At 41.4% G+C, this 22,148-nt stretch overlaps 1 protein-coding gene across 1 annotated transcript in view; it reads left to right on the forward strand.

Moving 5' to 3' along the window:
• LOC306923989 (intestinal mucin-like protein) overlaps nucleotides 1–14,513 on the forward strand; it is a gene marked incomplete at its 5' end in the record, with an annotated part of 42,063 nt that extends 27,550 nt beyond the window's left edge. The window contains 6 exons of the mRNA XM_079502333.1: nucleotides 1,490–1,621; nucleotides 3,264–3,362; nucleotides 4,146–4,268; nucleotides 7,462–7,501; nucleotides 9,024–9,156; nucleotides 13,819–14,513. Coding sequence (XP_079358459.1) covers nucleotides 1,490–1,621; nucleotides 3,264–3,362; nucleotides 4,146–4,268; nucleotides 7,462–7,501; nucleotides 9,024–9,156; nucleotides 13,819–13,978 — 687 coding nt within the window. The 3' untranslated portion in view covers nucleotides 13,979–14,513. The remainder of the gene's footprint in view (nucleotides 1–1,489; nucleotides 1,622–3,263; nucleotides 3,363–4,145; nucleotides 4,269–7,461; nucleotides 7,502–9,023; nucleotides 9,157–13,818) is intronic.
• Between the last annotated feature and the right edge of the window lie 7,635 nt (nucleotides 14,514–22,148).

The raw sequence follows: 22,148 nt of genomic DNA on the forward strand, positions 1-22,148 counted from the left end.
GTTAGAGTGATTGTTTTCTGGTGTGGAGGTTGTTAGAGTGATTGTTTTCTGGTGTGGAGGTTGTTAGAGTGATTGTTTTCTGCATGGTGTGGAGGTTGTAAGAGTGATTTTTTCTGGTGTGGAGGTTGTTAGAATGATTGTTTTCTGGTGTGGAGGTTGTTAGAGTGATTGTTTTCTGGTGTGGAGGTTGTTAGAGTGATTGTTTTCTGGTGTAGAGGTTGTTAGAATGATTGTTTTCTGGTGTGGAGGTTGTTAGAGTGATTGTTTTCTGGTGTGGAGGTTGTTAGAGTGATTGTTTTCTGCATGGTGTGGAGGTTGTTAGAGTGATTGTTTTCTGGTGTGGAGGTTGTTAGAGTGATGGTTTTCTGCATGGTGTGGAGGTTGTTAGAGTGATTGTTTTCTGGTGTGGAGGTTGTTAGAGTGATTGTTTTCTGCATGGTGTGGAGGTTGTTAGAGTGATTATTTTCTGGTGTGGAGGTTGTTAGAGTGATTGTTTTCTGGTGTGGAGGTTGTTAGAGTGATTGTTTTCTGGTTTAGAGGTTGCTAGAGTGATTGTTTTCTGGTGTAGAGGTTGTTAGAGTGATTGATTTCTGCATGGTGTGGAGGTTGTTAGAGTGATTGTTTTCTGGTGTGGAGGTTGTTAGAGTGATTGTTTTCTGGTGTGGAGGTTGTTAGAGTGATTGTTTTCTGCATGGTGTGGAGGTTGTTAGAGTGATTGTTTTCTGGTGTGGAGGTTGTTAGAGTGATTGTTTTCTGCATGGTGTGGAGGTTGTTAGAGTGATTGTTTTCTGGTGTAGAGGTTGTTAGAATGATTGTTTTCTGGTGTGGAGGTTGTTAGAGTGATTGTTTTCTGGTGTGGAGGTTGTTAGAGTGATTGTTTTCTGCATGGTGTGGAGGTTGTTAGAGTGATTGTTTTCTGGTGTGGAGGTTGTTAGAGTGATTGTTTTCTGGTGTGGAGGTTGTTAGAGTGATTGTTTTCTGGTTTAGAGGTTGCTAGAGTGATTGTTTTCTGGTGTAGAGGTTGTTAGAGTGATTGATTTCTGCATGGTGTGGAGATCGTTAGAGTGATTGTTGTCTGGTGTGGAGGTTGTTAGAGTGATTGTTTTCTGCATGGTGTGGAGGTTGTTAGAGTGATTGTTTTCTGCATGGTGTGGAGGTTGTTAGAGTGATTGTTTTCTGGTGTAGAGGTTGTTAGAGTGATTGTTTTCTGGTGTAGAGGTTGTTAGAGTGATTGTTTTCTGGTGTGGGGGTTATTAGAGTGATTGTTTTCCAGCCTGGTGTTGAGGTTATTAGAGTGATTGTGTTCCAGCCTGGTGTAGAGGTTATTAGAGTGATTGTGTTCCAGCCTGGTGTAGAGGTTATTAGAGTGATTGTTTTCCAGCCTGGTGTGGAGGTTATTAGAGTGATTGTTTTCCAGCCTGGTGTAGAGGTTATTAGAGTGATTGTTTTCCAGCCTGGTGTGGAGGTTATTAGAGTGATTGTGTTCCAGCCTGGTGTGGAGGTTCCCAGCGGTTCCCAGCGCTGTGAAACGTGCCACTGTGGGCAGACCCAGGGCAGCCTGCGGAGCAATCTGTATGTCATCGAGTGTGTCCCCATGATCTGTGACACCAACTGCTCTGAGGTCAGTAGTTCATTTAGTATGAAAACCTGCATGTCCCGTCAGTCCGTCCGTCTGTCCGTCCGTTAGTTAGTCACCCACGTCTCCATATATGGTCACGCCTCGTGACATCACGTCTACATGTATGGTCATGCCTCGTGACATCACTTGACATCACGTGTCATCATGGAGACCCTTAGATCGACATATCTGCATATATGGAGCCAGCCAGCCAGCAACTCTGACCTCAAACCCTTAGTTCTGACATTCCATATGTTGATCGTTCCCCGGCAACCGTCCTTCCTGTTCTGTTCTATGTTGTTCTGACCACATCATACCCTGTACAATCAAGACACGCTCCATATATGGCCAGTACAGAATTCATTCCATATGTTGATCTGACCCCCCATGTCAAAGCCAGCCCTCAGGGCGTCTTACTGGTATAGTATAGTAGGTCACTTTTTCCGCCATTGCCGTAGAATAGATCTACATCAATTGGTCCTTTATGGTGGTTATGATCAATCGAGTAGTAATGCTACTACATTAGCACTGGGTTGCTAGGTGATGGTGTAAACAGAAAGAAAAAAGTCGTCCACCTTGATTGCTGCGCGCATCCACACGCACTGTTTCTGTTCCTTTCAAACGCCTTTATCTGGGATTTCTTGATCCCATATTGCATCGTGTATAGAGCGTCGCAGTCCCGCCCCCTACCATGGACCAGGAAATGAATCCCAATGCATTTTTCCCATAGACATTTCTTAAAGTATTTATTTAAAGACGGTTACGCCGCGGACAAAGCCAACTCGAGTCGTGACAACTCATGACGACACAAACAATATTTTGGACCAAACAAATAATTACAAAGAAGAAAAACAACAAAAAAAGTGTTGTAACCTGCCGTTTTTTTCTTCTTTCTAATTATTTGTTCGGCCCAAAAAATTGTGTTTGTTGTCATGATTTGTCACGACTCGAGTTGGCTTTGTCCGCGGCGTAAACGTCTTTAAATAAATACTTTCTGAAATGTCTATGAGGAAAATGAACGGAGAATAATTTCCTGGTCCAGGGTAGGGGACGCTCTATACACGTCTTATCTAATAAAACCGCGGGGTGCCTTGGACGTGTATAGGCGTCTTTAGGTCCTTTTTAATGATATGTATAAAACGGGATCGCTGTTATTTGTTTTGTTGTTTTTGCTTGACCATGCCTTCTTCAGCGCTCCTAGACATGTTTTGCGCATGCGCACATCATTCACTTCCTTGTTTACGGCCCGACTAAACTGTCTCTTTACTCTTCATTGCTGTCTTCATTTCTGACGTAACCTATATCTCGTTTGGAATATAAACGCTTCTAAAGAGAGATCAGATGTGAGGTAGTAACGGATGATTATGCCTGCCAGTTTATTTATTTTTTTTATTTTTAATTTATTTTGAAGGGGGGGGGGGGGGGGGGGGGGTAATGGAAGGCGGGGCTTTTCAGAGTAAAATCTTCCCAATCTGCTTGGCACATCAAAGTGAATGAATATGTTTCCGCCATAAAGGGCTTCGTGTATCAAAGTGAATGAATATGTTTCCGCCATAAAGGGCTACGTGTATCAAAGTGAATGAATATGTTTCCGCCATAAAGGGCTACGTGTATCAAAGTGAATGAATATGTTTCCGCCATAAAGGGCTACGTGTATGACAAGGGGATTGGAAGCTGCTGTGGGACGTGTGTACAGACCAGCTGTGTTGTGACTCTGCCAAACGGAAACACTCACATCATTGAGGTGAGTTTAAATACATACCAGTGAATAAATACACATTAAAAGTTACACATTTCAATGAGCTTAACTCAGTCCCCGCCATTGGCGTAGATCTACGCCAAATGGTCTTTTATAGTGCTCATGATCGATCAAGTCGTTTTTTCATTTGGCATTTCTGGTCAAAACAAGCTTTATTCGACGGTCGTTAGCCATGGTCAGCCTTTCTGATCGCCGAGCTATAGATTCACATCCGGTCCGACACCACCAAAAATAAGAACTACTCCTTTAACCCATTTCGACCTGAGAACATATTCTACAAATGTCTTCTAAATCCTGACAGTTTTCTGAAAAAAACCTATGTTTCTATACCAGTGGTACTATTTCATGTCAAGGACCACAATAATTATATTTATTTGGCCGCTGACCCCCATCTGAAAATATGTTGTTCCAGGGACCCCCAGAAGCAAAGATTTGAGTTAAAAACATTTGCTCTGGCCCAGGCGGTGGCGTAACCGTCTGGGCACCCGACTGGTAATCCAGTCGCAGTGTGCCGCGCGTTCGACTCCCGAGCCCGACACGGCCTTTACTGCATGTCTTCCCCCATCTCTCTCCCGTTTCCTGTCTGTCCCTTCAAAAACCAATAAAAGGCGTAAGCCGCAAAAAAAAAACATTTGCTCTGAAAGAATATATATTCAAAGATTTGCACCACATAGCTAAAGTATTTACATAATGCTTAAAACATCAAAAGGGGTTCCCGTCCTGAATGGGTTAACCAAATCAAGTGTGTTCCGTGTCTCCTCCATGCAGCCGTCACACAGCTGGACTCCACCAGACGATAACTGTACGACATATCAATGCCCGGTCGATAACGTCATGGTCGTTCAGCTGCGGGCACTGTGTCCTGAATACGATCCAAATGGCTGCGCTCCAGTGAGTATACTGTATAAATGGCATAACCGTAGATAACTTCACTGTGTCCTGAATATGATCCAAATGGCTGCGCTCCAGTGAGTATACTGTATAAATGGTATAACCGTAGATAACTTCACTGTGTCCTACTCCTGAATATGATCCAAATGGCTGCGCTCCAGTGAGTATACTGTATAAATGGTATAACCGTAGATAACTTCACTGTGTCCTGAATATGATCCAAATGGCTGCGCTCCAGTGAGTATACTGTATAAATGGTATAACCGTAGATAACTTCACTGTGTCCTGAATACGATCCAAATGGCTGCGCTCCAGTGAGTATACTGTATAAATGGTATAACCGTAGATAACTTCACTGTGTCCTGAATACGATCCAAAGGGCTGCGCTCCAGTGAGTATACTGTATAAATGGTATAACCGTAGATAACTTCACTGTGTCCTGAATACGATCCAAATGGCTGCGCTCCAGTGAGTATACTGTATAAATGGTATAACCGTAGATAACTTCACTGTGTCCTGAATATGATCCAAATATTGATGTCCCGAGCAGGTTTTTTTGCTCCCGATCCGATTCCGATCATTTGATTTTGAGTATCTGCCGATACCGATTTTTCCCGATCCGATATTTACATTTTTATAGAACACTTATGCCATATCACAATAGTACAATATCCAAAATCAACATCCAGTCTAAGGCAGTGTTCCTGTCTGTCTTGGATTATGGGGACATAATCTATAGACATGCAGCAGCATCCACTCTTAAATCCCTAGACACTCATCGATTCGATTTATTACAGGTGATAGCTATGGTACTCACCATTGTATCTTATAACAAGGTTGGATGGCCCTCCCTGACAGAGAGACGAGAGCTGCATTGGCACCTGTTCTTGTATAAAGCTATGCTTGGAGATTGTTCTAAATACATCTCATCTTTCCTGAAATGGGACTCTGAAGTCTGAACCCTACCACACCCGGTCAAGTAATTTCCCCAAATTCAAGGTACCAAAAGTTAACTCTGAACTAGGTAAATCTGCCTTTACTAGCTTCTGTGGCCCTAATACATGGAACGACCTACAAACGACATTAAAATTGACCACATTGGTACCCTTGCATAATTTTAAAACCTTGGTGAGCATGCAGACCCCCACAATATGTAACTGTTTTTAGATAATTTTGAAATTTGTTTTAGCTTTTTATTTGTAAACCTATGTAATTCACATGTATACCTTTTGTTTTTCTTTTCCTGATCTTCTGATGTATTGTGATCTATGTGATTGTATTACTCGACAACATTGAAAATGAGTTTTATTACTCAGTGTAATTGTCGAGAATAAATAAAACTTGAATGAATATCATAATGTGGATATAATATTGATACTAGGGATGTCCCGATCACGTTTTCTTCCTCCCGATACGATTCCGATCATTTGAAAATGCCGTGATCAGCCCCGATTTCCGATCACGTGATCGGATTGGTACAACCGTAAATATAATCGCAACTTGCGTTCTACGAGCATGACACCACTGGTCCTGTGCTCTCTAGGGATGGAGCTCGTTAATTGATATAGATGATATTGATATAGATATTGTCAATTTTTATTTATAACGAGCACCTTATCGATCAGGCTTATCGAGCCGGGTTCTTATCAAGCCCATTATTGAGCATTTTCTATTATTTTGTGGAAAGACGGGAGACGACAATACATTCTGAACAGAACCAGTATCTTTTACTAGGGTCTTCAAATACAGTACTTGACAGTTTTACTTTTGGAAAGCTATTTTCAAAATATTTGTATACATTTTGAAAAGTTGACATGGGACATTCTGCATATTGACTTTATCGTTTTGGTACTTTAATTACATTTTGATACCAATACTTTTACTTTTTATCAGTGGTTCCCAAACTTTTTCATGTCAAGGATCCCCAAATTGACACATGCCCGTGGACCCCCATTTGAAAAAGACATGCCAGGGGCCCCCATAAGAGAAGATTTTTAGCAGTGATTCTCAACCCATTTAATTTGTAAAATCAATGTTAATTTAACTCAAAGTCTACAAATGGAAGCAAATGGACCCTAACGGATCTATTTGGACCCTATTTGTACACTTACAGACCCAAAAGGGGCCATTTGGTTCCTAACTATTATTTAGCTGGGGAACCCATGGAACTCCCTCAAGGACCCCACTTTGGGAACCACTGGACCATACGATTCCAATCAGGGTGCTAGGTTCACCATACCATGTTTCACAATTCTTTTTAATGGTTAATGTGGTTAAACGCTAACGTGACATGGATGCGTTCCAGGTCTCAATGGATTAAACACAAAATGTTCTTCCAGACAAATACACATAACTACGGAGTCCTGGAGTGGCCATGGTGAGAAAAATAATTTATCTGGACCGGTCGAGATATTATCTGGACCGGTCGAGATATCACCTGGACCGGTCGAGATATCATCTTGACCGGTTAGTTCAGTCAGATATACTCGAGCGGCTTCATGCTGTGCTCAAGGGCACATACATATACTCGAGGGGTTAATGTGCTCCATTACTATGTGGGTGTATTCAGTTTTTGCAAGACCCACATGTCATGAGCTGATGTGGCAGTCAGCTGACCAATTGGGCGGGGTATTTAAGCTCACCTAAGACTGCATGCTTCCTTCTGCTTATGGTTCCTGGTTGTTGTTATGCACTGTTTGCTCCCAACGCCACCCCAGCACCACCGGTGGGCTCTGCTATTAGGTTGTTATTGTATATCTGTCTCCCTGCTCTTAGCCTGGGGTCCACCTATGCTTTCTATGGCATAGACAGCTCCCGGCAGCTGCGCGACATGAGACTAATTAATTAGAGCGAGCGAGAGAGAGAGGAGTGTACGTGTGTGCGTCAATTTAACAAAGGTGCAGACGATCAGAAATCAGCAGAGAGTGATCGACGTTTGCGCTACTGTATGCCGAATTGAAGTGGACTTGGACCCAGACCTTTTTTCCCCCCTGGAAATAAAAACGTCTGGGTTTCCGAGGCTACCCTGCTCTTAATGTTTAATGATGGTGTTTAATTGTGCCGAGCAGGGAGAAAAATGCTGAACTCAAATGCACACTTGTATTTTCATTCTATAATAAATATTGGTTAAATCTATTGTGCGAGTTATTATCTGACTGAACTGACGATGTTAATGTTGATGTCCACATTACAGGGAACTGAAACCATGGATGCAGATCGCTGTTGCATAACCTGTGAGTAATATATTTTACATTTTATTGGTGTTTATTCAGTACTGAGATTAAAGATGGAGTGACGTGATTTTTTTCCACCCTAAAACATGATCATCTGGTATTATTATTATGTAAGGAGGCAAAAAGTGTACAGTATTTGTTAAAATGTTGCTTTCATGTGGGCACGCCCACCAGTTCATCAAGTATGCCGGGTTTGCCTGTTGTTGTATGATAAAGGGGAGGGGATGATATTGTGATGTCACTATATCACTGTTTTTTCATTGGCACGTTTAACTGTCAAGGTTTCAGCTTCCAGGAAGAAACCCTATATTAAGGAAAGACATCATTGCACATAACAACCACACCTAGGGGTCTAATGAAGTTATTGCACTGTTTTTATCTATAAGGCCTTACTCAAGAAATTGATTAACTATATTTGCAGCCTATTACAGCCTGAAGTAATAGGCCATCATCACACCCGTTCTCAAGACTACTTTCTATTAGAAATTCCTGATATTAATTCTGAACTGGGTAAGACTGCCTTTCAATACTATGCCCCCCACATATGGAACTGTCTTAAAACTGAAGAACTTGATTTCACTTTATTCACGATTTAAAAGTTTTGTATGGAATAAGTCATACCAGCTTGCAGCAAGCAAACAAAATTACATTGGTGTGTGTGTGTGTGTGTGTGTGTGTGTGTGTGTGTGTGTGTGTGTGTGTGTGTGTGTGTGTGTGTGTGTGTGTGTGTGTGTGTGTGTGTGTGTGTGTACCACTGGGTACTTGGTGCGTCTTGGAAAGTCTGGTGACGCGAGGTTGATTACTAGATTAGGTGCGTCTTCTCTTGAATCTAGGGGGAAGCGTTCTAGCGTGCACGCACATGCACCATTCCATTCCGTCGCTGCACGTGCACGTCAACAAATGACTGGTACCACGGCGTGGTACTGCGTTCTACGAGCATGACACCACTGGTCCTGTGCTCTCTAGGGATGGAGCTCGTTAATTGATATAGATGATATTGATATAGATATTGTCAATTTTTATTTATAACGAGCACCTTATCGATCAGGCTTATCGAGCCGGGTTCTTATCAAGCCCATTATTGAGCATGTTCTATTATTTTGTGGAAAGACGGGAGACGACAATAAATTCTGAACAGAACCAGTATCTTTTACTAGGGTCTTTAAATACAGTACTTGACAGTTTTACTTTTGAAAATAATATAAAAAAATAAGAAACTGTTAACTGGTTAAGATGTGCACTGTCACTTTAAAAGTCGTAATTTTGTTTACCTGGACAGTGCTGGTTGGCAGGTATCAATACACTTTTTGACCGACATGTGCCACAATTGTGCCAGCATTGATGATTACATTTATTTCTTGATCGCCAATCTTGTCTTGATGGTTCGATAACAGGCTTGATAAGCCCAAAGCTTATTGATACGGGTACTCAATAAAGTTGTTATTCGGTTTTTTCGGGTATCATCATCCCTAGTGTGTGAACTCCAGAAGAACTGCACCCAACACTAACCTCTCATCGCCAGGTGCTCCTAGTACCCCAGTAGTCTCAGTCTGTGAACTCCAGAAGACCAGCACCATCGTCCAGGTGGACGACTGCAGGTCCACAGAGCCGGTAGAGCTCACATCCTGTCATGGATCATGCGAGACATCCTCATGGTGAGATGTACTATACTTTATACTATACTTGGTTGGTTTGGAAACCTAACGGTAAAGTACAAATCTGAGATCCTTAGATTAGTCAAAATGGCAGGGAAGACCATGGGTATGTATGTCTACACCTCCCATCACCCCCCAGGTCATCTGATCTCACCCATGTACAATACCCTGAGGTTAATGCCATCAGACAGGTAGGAGGTAATACGAGGTCCATGCGTGCAAATATAATACAAGCATTCCTTTGTCCCTCTGTCAATCACACTCCCGAGTCCTTGCAGAGGACAGACAGGGTAGGGGTAGAAGGTTTTAAGGTGGTGCTAGGGTGCTGCTCCTTTTTTTGCACTAGGTGTGTTGGCGTGTGTTATTTAGATGATATACGAGTCACTGTGTACTTCATAGTGTCTATTTTACGTCATGATGATGTATGATGATAAGAGCACCCCTCACTTCACACAGGTGTGATTTTTTCCTCTGACCGAAAGTGAAACGCTTCCTTTCCTCGGACGCACAATCTTATTATTTTGAAGGCTGTTCGGAAGTCAAGTGTTTACTGTGGTTTGACTTGACACAGCACTACTGGCGCTGGCTTGACGAACATCAGTCAAGTCAAAGTCACAGACAATCACAGAGTTCAATAAAACAAGCAAAAATATATATATTTGAACTGGGGTAACCCAAGACCCAAAACGGTCTGGAGCTGTGTGGACGAACCTGACGTCATATCTGATGAGGTGAGATTCCATGCAGCTCGACGGCTTAAAAGGCTGATTCCACACCCAGTGAAGAGATGGAGAAACCGTGTGATTCTGAGTTGAGGAGCATTCAGCAATACTCTGTGCATGTAACTCTGGACCCCGATAAAGCACATACCCGCCTCATCCTGTCTAAGGATGGAAAACATGTGAGTCATGGAAACATAAGGAAGAATGTGCCAGACAACAAAGGATGGTTTTACTATGAGGTTCAGGTTGGAGGAAAGACAATAGGAGTGGTCAAAGCGTCTATCGACAGGAAGGGATGCATCTATCTGAATCCCAACGATGGTTACTGGGCTATATGGTTGAGTAATGGAAATACGTACGGGGCTAATGATGACTCTGTTGTCCTCCTCCCTGTAAGAGAGGAGCTCCAGAAAGTGGGAGTGTTTGTGGATTATGAGGAGGGTCTGGTCTCCTTTTATGATGTGGAGACCAGAGTTCACCTCTACTCTTTCACTGGCTGTACCTTCACTGAGACATTCTACCCATACTACCCATACTACCCATACTACCCATACTAACAATCCATGTTTGAACCAATGGTACAAACACTGCTCATCTGATCATCTCGCCTGTCAATCACACTGACCTACAAGATAATGTGTGAATGAACTCTTTTCATACGGGCAGCGACTGACTGACGCGTATTTCATTTTCAATGAGAGCCGTGCCTTTTTGAGGGGCGCCAGCCCCTCCTATTCACAGGTTTAATGTTTGTCTTTAGTTAAATGTTTGTTTTGTAAACGCCATTGACAATGAAGGGAAAATTTATGTCAATATGTGCCTCATTACGTCATATTGTCTCTTTATTGTTAATGGCGTTTAATGTTTGTGTTTGCACCGTTTGTTTTACATCACCATTACATCACCTAATCAACATGAGTTAGACTTTAATATATTAGCGCCCCTCACTTCACAAGGGGGTGATTTCTTTCGTACGTCGAGGGTAGAAAACGCAAACATATTTTCATGGGCCACGAGAAATTGTCGCTCACATGCTCGTTTCGTGCACACGCCCGCGACTGACTAGACCTGGAGCAGATCTGTCGTTGATCCAGGCGACAACGTCTTTGTCAATAGCTGCCCATCTGAAATGACCTTTACACAGTACAAGGATGCAGCACACCGGCCTACTTGGGGCCATGCATGTCGAGAACGATGCAAGCACAAATGTGACGTGGTACTCAGCCAATCCGTGAAGCCGACGGGTTTGGGTTGACCAATCAGGGAAGCCGATGCATACGATCTCCCGGATGTCTGTCTCTTTCTCAGAGCTGCAGGCTGACAGATACAGATATTTGTGGTTCCTGAGATGAAACCGTTGGTCCGTCTGATTGGCCAAGTCGTCACTGCACACCTCAGGCTCACATGAGACACACTCGCCACGTTTGAGACGGTTTGGTCGGACGCTTTCCGAGTTACGCCCGGGACACATTTCTGTGTGACACACAGGGACACATTTCTGCACGCTATTTTCAGCACGCAACCAAGTCTAAAAGTCAGGCATTATGGCGCCATTACCCCCGCCAAAATACATTGACTAAAACCAAACTAAACAACCAGAAAAAAATCAAAAATTATTCATGATTTAAAACAGTGGGTGATCTAAAGGTCAGAGGTCAAAAGTCAGAACACAAACGTTGTTCGGCATGTGTATCGAAGTTTTTATTGCTGGTGGTCAAACGGTTCATGAGCTATGCCTGTTCAAAGTTTGCATTTTCAATTGACTGCTTTAGTTTAGTGCCACCCTTTGTCCAATGGTTGTGGGATTCACGTGTTCACCGTTTGGCATAGACCTCTACCATATTGCGAAGTATCTCGAAACCAACTGCATGGTTCAGCCAGAACTGCAATAAGTGGCGGAAGAAGAAGGAGAAGAAGAAGAAAAACCATACAAATAAAATAAGGGACCATATAGGCCCTTCGGGCTTGGCCCCTTAAAAAACATGTTAACATGGGAAATTCTTGGCCTAAACCAAATATAGGAAACAGTTTGCCGAAAACTGAATAGCCAAATATGATTAATAATTTATATCTTTTAAACCAGTTGTTTTACCATTGCTGTTTGTTGTAGAGCTACATGATAATGGAAAAATACATGATTACATTTTGATTATCACAACAAAACAGTAGGTTCTGCTCTAAAATTTAATAGTTTCGGTGGCCGAATATTTGCTGCATCCCTAATTAACTACTAGGGATGTGCCGATGAGACATTTTGGCCGATATCGATATCCGATATAATTAAATGCTGTTATGGCTGATAACCGATATTGCAGATGTCGATATGATCTCATTCTGTATTAATAAAGTATTATTCATTATTATAAAATTTGTATTATTATAAATAAATTTGTCCATTCTGAAAAATAAATGTAAGAGGGTATCTGCACTGCACTGCAGGCTTAAAGGACCACTTCACCACTTTTCAACTTTCTTCCTATAATTGGTTTTAACTAATGTTCATGATAAAACACCACCATTTTTCCTACTCAGTCTGTGTCTCATAGGAAGGCTGTGGGCAGTTCAGAAACCTGTCCACCAGTGACATCATCGATGGTGAATCCAAGCTAATAGAAACGGCAGGCTTTCTTTTCCTGAAAAGTTGCAATGCAAAAGTTGAAGCCATCGTTCTCACGATAATAAAAATCGAAATATATTTTAAAAGAAATCTTGTTTTAAAAAAAAATCTGCCTAATGATGATGTCACTGGTGGACGGGTATCCGAACTGCCCAAAGCCCTCCTATGAGACAGACTGAGTAGGAAACTAGAAAAAGTGCCCTTCTGGGCACAGGTCTCCACCAGGAAGATAGGACTGTGTGAGATGTTTGGCAAAATGTTTAGGAGTAATATAAACATGTTTGCCTTTGATGGCAATTGGATGATTTGAGGCATTTTGTTCCAAAAATGTGTTTTGCAAAAATCAACCTGTTGGTGGCGCTATAACAGGCCAATGTGAAAAGGGTGGGATATATTCCTCAGCCTAGTAAGAAAATGTGTGAAAGATTTCACGTAAATTGCATGCTGCGTTCATGATTTGAGGCTTTTGTTCAAAACGGGGCAATCTTGCAAACTGTGAAAGCCAATTATAGCCAATTAGGATGGAATATGAAATATCGGACAGATCCGACTTGAGCACATGACCATAGAGATACTGTGTAACGATTTGTGAGATTTTTGGACAGAATCTGGAGGAGTAATATCAAAAAATGTGTTTTACAAAAGTCGGCCTCCTGGTGGCGCTATAAAAGGCAGATGCGGAAAATGAGGGTCAAAGGTTTGTCCTTGGACTCTAGGGAGTGTGCATGCAACATTTCACACAGATCGGTGCAGTTTTAGGTAAAAAATTTGAAAAGCTGCCTCATGGTGGCACCTATAACAGGCCGTTCTGGAAAATGTGGGGGAGAGGTTCATCGTTGGCATCCAGGGAGTGTGTCTGCAAAGTTTGGCATCGACCGGGTTAACGGTGCCGGAGATTAGCTGGTAACGGACGGACGGAAGGACACACACACGGACGGACACACACACGGACAGACACACACACACACACACGGACGGAGTGCAAAACATACTCTCTCCCCATGCCTTCGGCCTGGTGGAGACAAAAATGGTGGTGTTTTTATCATGAACATTAGTGAGGACTAATTATATGAAGAGATGTTGAAAAGTGGTGAAGTGGTCCTTTAAGCAAGTCAGATTTAACTTATAATACCTTTTATTTATTTATTTTATTTATTTATTTAATATTGTGAGCTTGTAGATCTGTTCAGGCTGTTACTTTGGGCCTGTTTATCTATAGAGACAATTGATTAATCAAAAAACTAGAATCGGACGATACTGATGCGTTTGCCGATTAATGTCCCTGTGTCCCATTTTTAACACTGCTCGTCTCCATTTTTGAAGGTATTCTGCCGAAAGCCGGGCCCTGGTGCACTCCTGCTCCTGCTGTCAAGAAGAGTCCACCAGCTGGAGGGAGGTGGAGCTGATCTGCCCCGGCACTGAGAGGAGGATTCACTCATACGTTCACATCCACACGTGTGTCTGTCGTCCCTGTTCCCCATGAAAGGGTGAATTAACACGTTAAAACCTGACGACCACATTCTACAAAATGTCTTCTAAATCATGACAGTTTTCTGAAAATTTCTTATATAGTGGTTCTCAAACTATTTCATGTCAAGGACCCCAAAAACGATATGTTTTTAATAATAATAATAATAATAATTGAGATAATCTCAAATTATTGCAATTAGGCGATGATGTAATAATCGTGACAGGCCTACTGACTGTCATGTATCAACTAGATTACATTTTCACTAGGATTATACTGTCATCTCTGTCATGCATCAAACATCTTATATTTTCACTATATGATTATACTGTCATCTCTGTCATGTATCAAACATCCTATATTTTCACTATATGATTATACTGTCATCTCTGTCATGAATCAAACATCTTATATTTTCACTATATGATTATACTGTCATCTCTGTCATGTATCAAACATCTTGATTTTCACTATATGATTATACTGTCATCTCTGTCATGTATCAAACATCTTAATTTTCACTATATGATTATACTGTCATATCTGTCATGTATCAAACATCTTATATTTTCACTATATGATTATACTGTCATCTCTGTCATGTATTAAACAGATTACACTTTCACTAGGAGTATACTGTCATCTCTGTCATGTATCAAACAGATTACAGATTACTAGGTTTACTGTCAATTAAGATGATGATGTATATTTATGCCCGTGTCTTTGTAGCAGTGATGGATCGAGTGTGGAAGAAATGAGTCAAGCAGGATTGTCGTCACATCTGATCAGGTTTATTGAACAGAATAACTCAGTACAAGGCACCACGGGCAGAATGCCCCGTGGACAGTAGTCACATCGTAAGCTAATCAGTGTGAACCCTTTTTAGTTCCACAGCGTCAACGTATTTACTAACTTCTAGATCCCGCCCCCCTGGACACAACAAACTACCTCCGCTTTTATGGGAGCCAATCAAATGTTTACTCTCACAGGACTTTCCTGTGAGAGGGAGAGACATGGCATGTAGCTCATGTGTCACTCTATAAGTTTTATACCAAATAGGACTAATTCAATACCTATACTATATATGAAGTATGCCGAACACATGTAATGAAATAGTTCAAACTATATTGTTAACCAGTCTAAAATGATTAAGCACAAATACATTGTATACTCATGTCAATTCTGGAGCAGAGAGCAGGAGCCCTCTGCCACACACAACCACAGCTGTTGGTTTTAGCAGTTTGAGATAGGAGCTGTTCCTATGATTAGGTCAGGAACTGCACCCCCGACCCCACTGGGGTGTTTTAGCAGCATTCTAACAAAAGGCTTTGTTTTTACGGACTGATTGTAAATAACTCTAAGCCGTTTACTCTGTGTTAGTCACCACAGTATCGCATGTCTCAACTTACAGAACTCTTGTGTGCAGTCGTAAAATATCCATCACATCCCCCCTCAACAGGCTCTTACGCCTGTTGCAATACAAACAGCATCAGAAGTCATAACCTGCCAAATTAATTTTTCCAAAAATAAGTTTCTAAAAATAAAAAAAATATATTTTTTTCCCCCCAAAATTCAAAATTAATCATTAAACCATAGTACAACGTAATAGACCCCCCTGGACACAGGAGCATCTTGTTAACTACCTAAATTGTATCAAATTAGAACCGAACAAGCCTCATCTTGTATGACAGACCTGAAACTGAACCATATTTAAAACAGAAATTAAACTCCTTATTTAACTGAAATCCTATTTAGACTAAATCAAATTCCTATATTGATTACATTCAAATACCTGTAAATGAAAAGTTAACACTCATAGCATGACAAAATGGTTTAGACCATAAAAACAAACATCCCTAAAACAGTACTATTTCCAGTACCGTGTTCTATCTATGACAACATTTTCCAACATTAATCACAATTCAGATGAACCACGATTTTTTTTCCATGACGCAAATTGTTCAGACGTTCAACGCGCAGTAGGAAACGGTTCCCACAATTATTTTTTCGCCTATAGAATAAAAACGCTTGGAACATCCTCCTCGATTCTCAGAGCTAGCATATAGCTCTCTGATCTGTAGGTACAGAGCAGACAGTTGTCACCATATGCTTCAGCACACGTGAACCACAGCTTAACTGCAGTCAGCAGTAGAACTTCCTTTGAGCATCACCAGGCTCTAGTGGACAGTAGATTCTCCTCGAGCAATCACAAGGCTCTAGTGGTCAGCTTATTGCTTAGCCATGTCAATCATGACAGCAAAAGCATTGAAACGCTCCTTTCCTCCATTGTAACATGAACGCTCGTTCGAACGCTCCTCCCTTGGACCTCTCCTTGGTCCAGAGCAGAAGGAGAACCATGCTCCCCTTCTCCATTGTATACGAACATTGGAACGCTCCTTTCCTTGGAACGCTCCTCCCTCCAGAGCAGAAGGAGAACACTCCTCTCCTCCATCACGGTGGAGAACCAGTTGGCATCGGCCCGTGGGCTCCGGGCTGCAGGATACATAGTGTTCGATCCAACAACAGCGCCGAAAGAGCGCACACCCACACACACACGCGCACGCACGCAGCGGGCGTAAGGGAACAAATTAGCAAGAGCTGCTGACAGAAAACCAGCTCAAGGCTAGAAAAGACGCTCCTAGTATAAACATCCCACATTCCCACATTCCCACATTCCCTGTAATGGAAAGCGAAAAATAAAAAGTATAAACAGCCCGCATCACACACCAGAAGTGTGAAGAGAGTCTAAAAAGAAACATGAGCCCCCGAACGGGAACCAAATTAGCACGGCCGCTCTATAGCCCCAGACAGCCACGCAGAAAAACCGCAAAGGCCTCCTGGGTAATACAAAACATGGCCGCGACCAAACAATAATAACAAGATCTCAACAAGTCGTCGTGAATCCTGCTACAAATGACAAACATATCGAAAAAGGATGCAGCACGTCCCCCACATCACATACATCACAGGTAAAATAACCACAACGCAAACGAAAAACAATATTAAAGTTTAAACACTTTCGTACCTGAACAAAAGGGATCCCCCCGCCGTCGAGCGGAGACAAAAACCCCCCTCACCCCCACTACATGAAGGTGTATGTAAACACAGTGCCATGACGAACCACAGACAAAAATAAGAGATCTCAACCTATCTAAACATCAACGCACAACGTGTTCTCCCACAAAACCACCGCACGGAGAAACAGCACAGGCACGAAACAGGAACCACAATTAATCTAATAAAAATAATCCCCACACGCCCGCACATTTCCCCCAGCCACAATTGAAGAAAAAACACGTACACGTCGGTGCGCGCACATAAACATCATCGTATATATATACGTCACAAGCTCACAGTCTTGCAATATCTCGCCGGCACTTAATCACTGGTCGTGCGTTATCTGACAACAATCTCAGAAATATTAATATTAATAAATATTAATATTAATAATCCAAAACTTCAGATATTCTATAACCTATACACCCAGTAACGCAGGGCCCAGTTATCCTGCTAAACACAATCGGCTAGCCCTCAGAAATACATAAAACCGTCCAAATAATGCATATTTCTTTTAAACGAGGTCCGCCCGCAAATAGAACGTTGGTCATGAAAATCGCTCGCAAACCGCGCACGCCTTCCGGAACTCCCAGCGGTGTTAAAACAGCACTGCGGCGACCTCACCGACTCATGCATGCTACTATTCACATATCCCCACCGGTTCCCCGAAAAACGCGAGCAGTTTGCAACCGCTTTAACCTATGAGGCAAGCTACACTTAACACACGCTCCCATTAGAAGCAGAGGGTATTATTTACATAGATTTAAAAATAAAACCTACATCTTCTGCACAATGGCCAGGAATGCTTCATGACAGCCATCACTTGACGACGGACTATCAAAAAGGAGGAAAGTACTTAATTGTCGTAAAAAATGAATTTCAAAGGGATAAAGACAAGTTTATGACTAGCTCGCCTGGCGTTTACAGAAAAAATTAAATATGATGAATGAAAACACGCGTTGTCACTGAGCAGACAACAACCCCCTCCCCTCCTCAACTCACCTCGAACACCCCATCACCGCTACGACACAGAGTCCAAATGCGACCCACTGCAGGCCGCAGGTCCGTTCAGCGGGACCGAATTGTCCACCGGTTCGTTATTGCCTGGCGCAAAAAATGTTCACACCAACCAGCACCAGGTTTCGACGCACCATTCTGATGTATATTTATGCACCATGTTACCCAAAATGTGTCTTAGCAGTGATGGTCGAGTGTGGAAGAAAGGAAGCAAGCAGGTTGGTAGTCGTCACATCTGATCAGGTTTATTGAACAGAATAACTCAGTACAAGGCACCACGGGCAGAATGCCCCGTGGACAGTAGTCACATCATAGCTAATCAGTGTGAACCCTTTTTAGTTCCACAGCCAACGTATTTACTAACTTCTAGATCCCGCCCCCCTGGACACAACAAACTACCTCCGCTTTTATGGGAGCCAATCAAATGTTTACTCTCACAGGACTTTCCTGTGAGAGGGAGAGACATGGCATGTAGCTCATGTGTCACTCTATAAGTTTTATACCAAATAGGACTCATTCAATACCTATACTATATATGAAGTATGCCGAACACATGTAATGAAATAGTTCAAACTATATTGTTAACCAGTCTAAAATGATTAAGCACAAATACATTGTATACTCATGTCAATTCTGGAGCAGAGAGCAGGAGCCCTCTGCCACACACACACACAACCACAGCTGTTGGTTTTAGCAGTTTGAGATAGGAGCTGTTCCTATGATTAGGTCAGGAACTGCACCCCCGACCCCCCTGGGGTGTTTTAGCAGCATTCTAACAAAAGGCTTTGTTTTTACGGACTGATTGTAAATAACTCTAAGCCGTTTACTCTGTGTTAGTCACCACAGTATCGCATGTCTCAACTTACAGAACTCTTGTGTGCAGTCGATGCACCTAGCTGTCTATAAAGTAACCACTGATTGATATATACGTGTCCATGTTCATAAAATATCCATCAATGACAAATCAAGTCATGCTGTGCAGACCTTTATTTCATGAATGTATGAAAATTCGTAACTGCTGTTATTGCTGTATTTTTCTATCTATAGTCTATATGTTAAAATCAACAAATGCGGAACATTTTGTTAAATGGTCTGTCAAACAAAAATCCTTTTAATTAAAATTCTCGAGCAGATCTAAGATGATTTGTGTGATTTGTGTGTGTGTGTGTGTGTGTGTGTGTGTGTGTGTGTGTGTGTGTGTGTGTGTGTGTGTGTGTGTGTGTTGTGCCACTGTAGTATGAGGTAAGGCATCCATTTACCAGTATATGTTATTCATAATAAGGCCTAAAACGGTTCCATATATGTGTGCCATAGCTAGCAGTGGGTGTGGTTTTCTGGACCCACTGAAAAATTGGCCATTCATTTTTCCCACAGAGATTTACAAAAATATTTATTTATCAATTATTCTAAGCCTATAATCAAGCCATCCAGGATCCTGCATGACCATAACAGTGGGGGGGGGGGGGGATTTAAAGGTTTTATGGTCATGATGACATGATATAAATATATATTTTTATATAAATAATTTGAAATACTCAAGCAAAGTACAAATACCTCAAAACTATGTACTTAAGTAAAGTACAGTAAATGTTGTTACTTTCCCCGCTGAGATTCAACCCATTATATAAAAAAATTAAAATCTAGTGTTGCAAATTGCGGTGAGGACCCTGAGTACATTTACTCAATATCCAAATGCACTTTTTTATTGATTCACGTCAAAACAAGATCATTAATGATGTGATACTAGCCTAAGGTCACAACACAGCTGTATATTGTTTTATTTATTTTAACATCTAAAGTGTGAATGCATTAATACAAATTAACATAATGATGGTCTTGTTGTCAAAGAATTACAGCACAAGTTCACTTCTCTGGATACGTTTGACTGACACAACCTAATGTCACCACTAGGTATCAGTGCTGTACAACAAATGGAGTTCTCTTGAAACAGACGATGGTCATGATGGGTTGACAAATGTACGAGTAGGCCTATTTGTTTTGTTCTTACTTTAGAAATAACAGTAATGTATCCTTGTGCCTACTGTAACATGTATTATACATTTTATATAGGACATAATCAATAATGATTAATCAATCATGCAACTATGTAAGGCAGTGGTTTTCAACCATTTTCACATCAAGGCCCATTCTTTATTCAGCATTTGAGCCACGGGCCACCATTTGATGAGTTAGCCTCTCAGACCCATGCAACATCATTTTGTTATCATTGGATAAGATTTTGTCCACAATTCCATGCTGTATTGATGTGGTACCATTCAGAGAGATAACAGGCAAATGTTGATCAAAATAACAATTATTTTACATTCTCTAATTTGTGTAGACTTCTTGTAAATAATGCAGAACTTTAACAAGAATTTAAGTTAAAGCTCTATAAGGGTCCATTTGGTTACCAACTCTCCATCAATTAGCTGGGGACCACCTGGAAAGCGCTCAAACAGATGAAATCCACTGAAGCATTGCTACGTAGCCTAGGTTAGATTAATAAACACCAAACAACAGTTTGTCAATAGCAAAGTTTTGGTTTAATGCATTTCTTTGGGTTCTAATACATGTTTTCATTTAATCTGCTAGTCATTCATTTCATCGCTGATATCATTCTGCAGTTCATGTTTAAAAAAAAAATATGTGCAGCCATGATGGAACCGTAAGCTCAACAAATGGCATATTATAAACGAACAAAAACAATTAGAATTAATAATGAAAAGAAAAACAGCTAAAAGTAACTATGATAGCTCGATTGGTAGAACATTTTCTCTGTTTACCATATTAGAGCTACGAAATGGTTGATTACCAATACAAGGCATATTGGCATCCAACCGGCATTACCGGTTGGATGCCTTGAAACATGTACTCACTCTCATGTACTGTCATTTATAATGAAAACCTCCATAGTTAGGCGGGACATTGACGTGATATTTCAGTTGGTGATAAAAGCATGACATTTGGCACAGATGACCTTCATGTGACTCTAATTGACAATCAACCTCGGGCCACGCAGAATTCCTCCATTTTCACGATGGCCGCCAGTTTGCAGTTAATTGGACCTATACATTTTGTATCACTATATATATCACTTTGCTAGGACTGTAGATTTTAGACTTCCCCCTCATTTTGATATAAGAGAATGTGTTCTGGAATGTTTTCCAATATGGCTGCCGATAATGATACAAATACAGATATAAATGTACATGTGCTCATGGTTAATCTTGGTGCACCCTAATTGATAATCAACCACAGACCACGCAGAATTCCTCAATTTTTCAAGATAGCGGCAAGTTTTCAAAATGGCTGCAACTGGGCCTACGTTTTGGACTATATCACTTAGTTGGGGCTGTACATTTTTGATTTCCCCCTCATTTTGATATAAGAGAATACGTACTGGAGGCCTTTCTACCAAGTAAGATAAAAAATATCATAGGTTTCAATTTGGCAGCATATTGTCCAATATGGCTTCCTTCCGGGTGTTGAATGACACATTAACATTAATAAGCTAAATAAGCCTGTACCATGAGTGAGCCATCTAAAACGCTTTGCTCCAACCCGTCACGTCACTTACATTTTATTTTTGGCGAAATGCTAAACACCTGATTATAGCGTGGGAGGGGAAAAAAGTATATAATAATATATACCTTTTACTGGTCCCAAACCAAACGCATCGGAACCTCCTCTCGGAGTCTTAGCTTGCTTATGATCCTTGGTGAATATAGTTTTCTGAAAAAACAGTTTCTATGTCAGTGGTGCTCAACCTTTTTCACGTCAAGGACCCCCAGAATTATCTGTATTTGGCCGCGGACCCCCATCTGAAAATATGTAGTTCCAGGGACCCCCCAGAAGCAACAATTTGAGTTTGTTAGCTCTGAAAGAATATATATTCAAAGATTTGCATCACGTTTTCACGATAAAAAAAAGAAAGAAAAGAAATCAATAGCTAAAGTTAACATAATGCTTAAAACACCAAAAGGGTCCCCGTCCTGAATGGGTTAAGTGCCTAAATTGTAAATTGTGGAGCTAATAGCGGAAAGGGAGGTTCCAAACGGAGCTACTCCAGCCGAAAATAGTCACGCCAGGCTGACATATAGGTTAGAAATCC

Source organism: Electrona antarctica (assembly GCF_951216825.1).
Source record: "Electrona antarctica genome assembly, chromosome: 5".
In the NCBI taxonomy this organism is placed as follows: domain Eukaryota; kingdom Metazoa; phylum Chordata; class Actinopteri; order Myctophiformes; family Myctophidae; genus Electrona; species Electrona antarctica.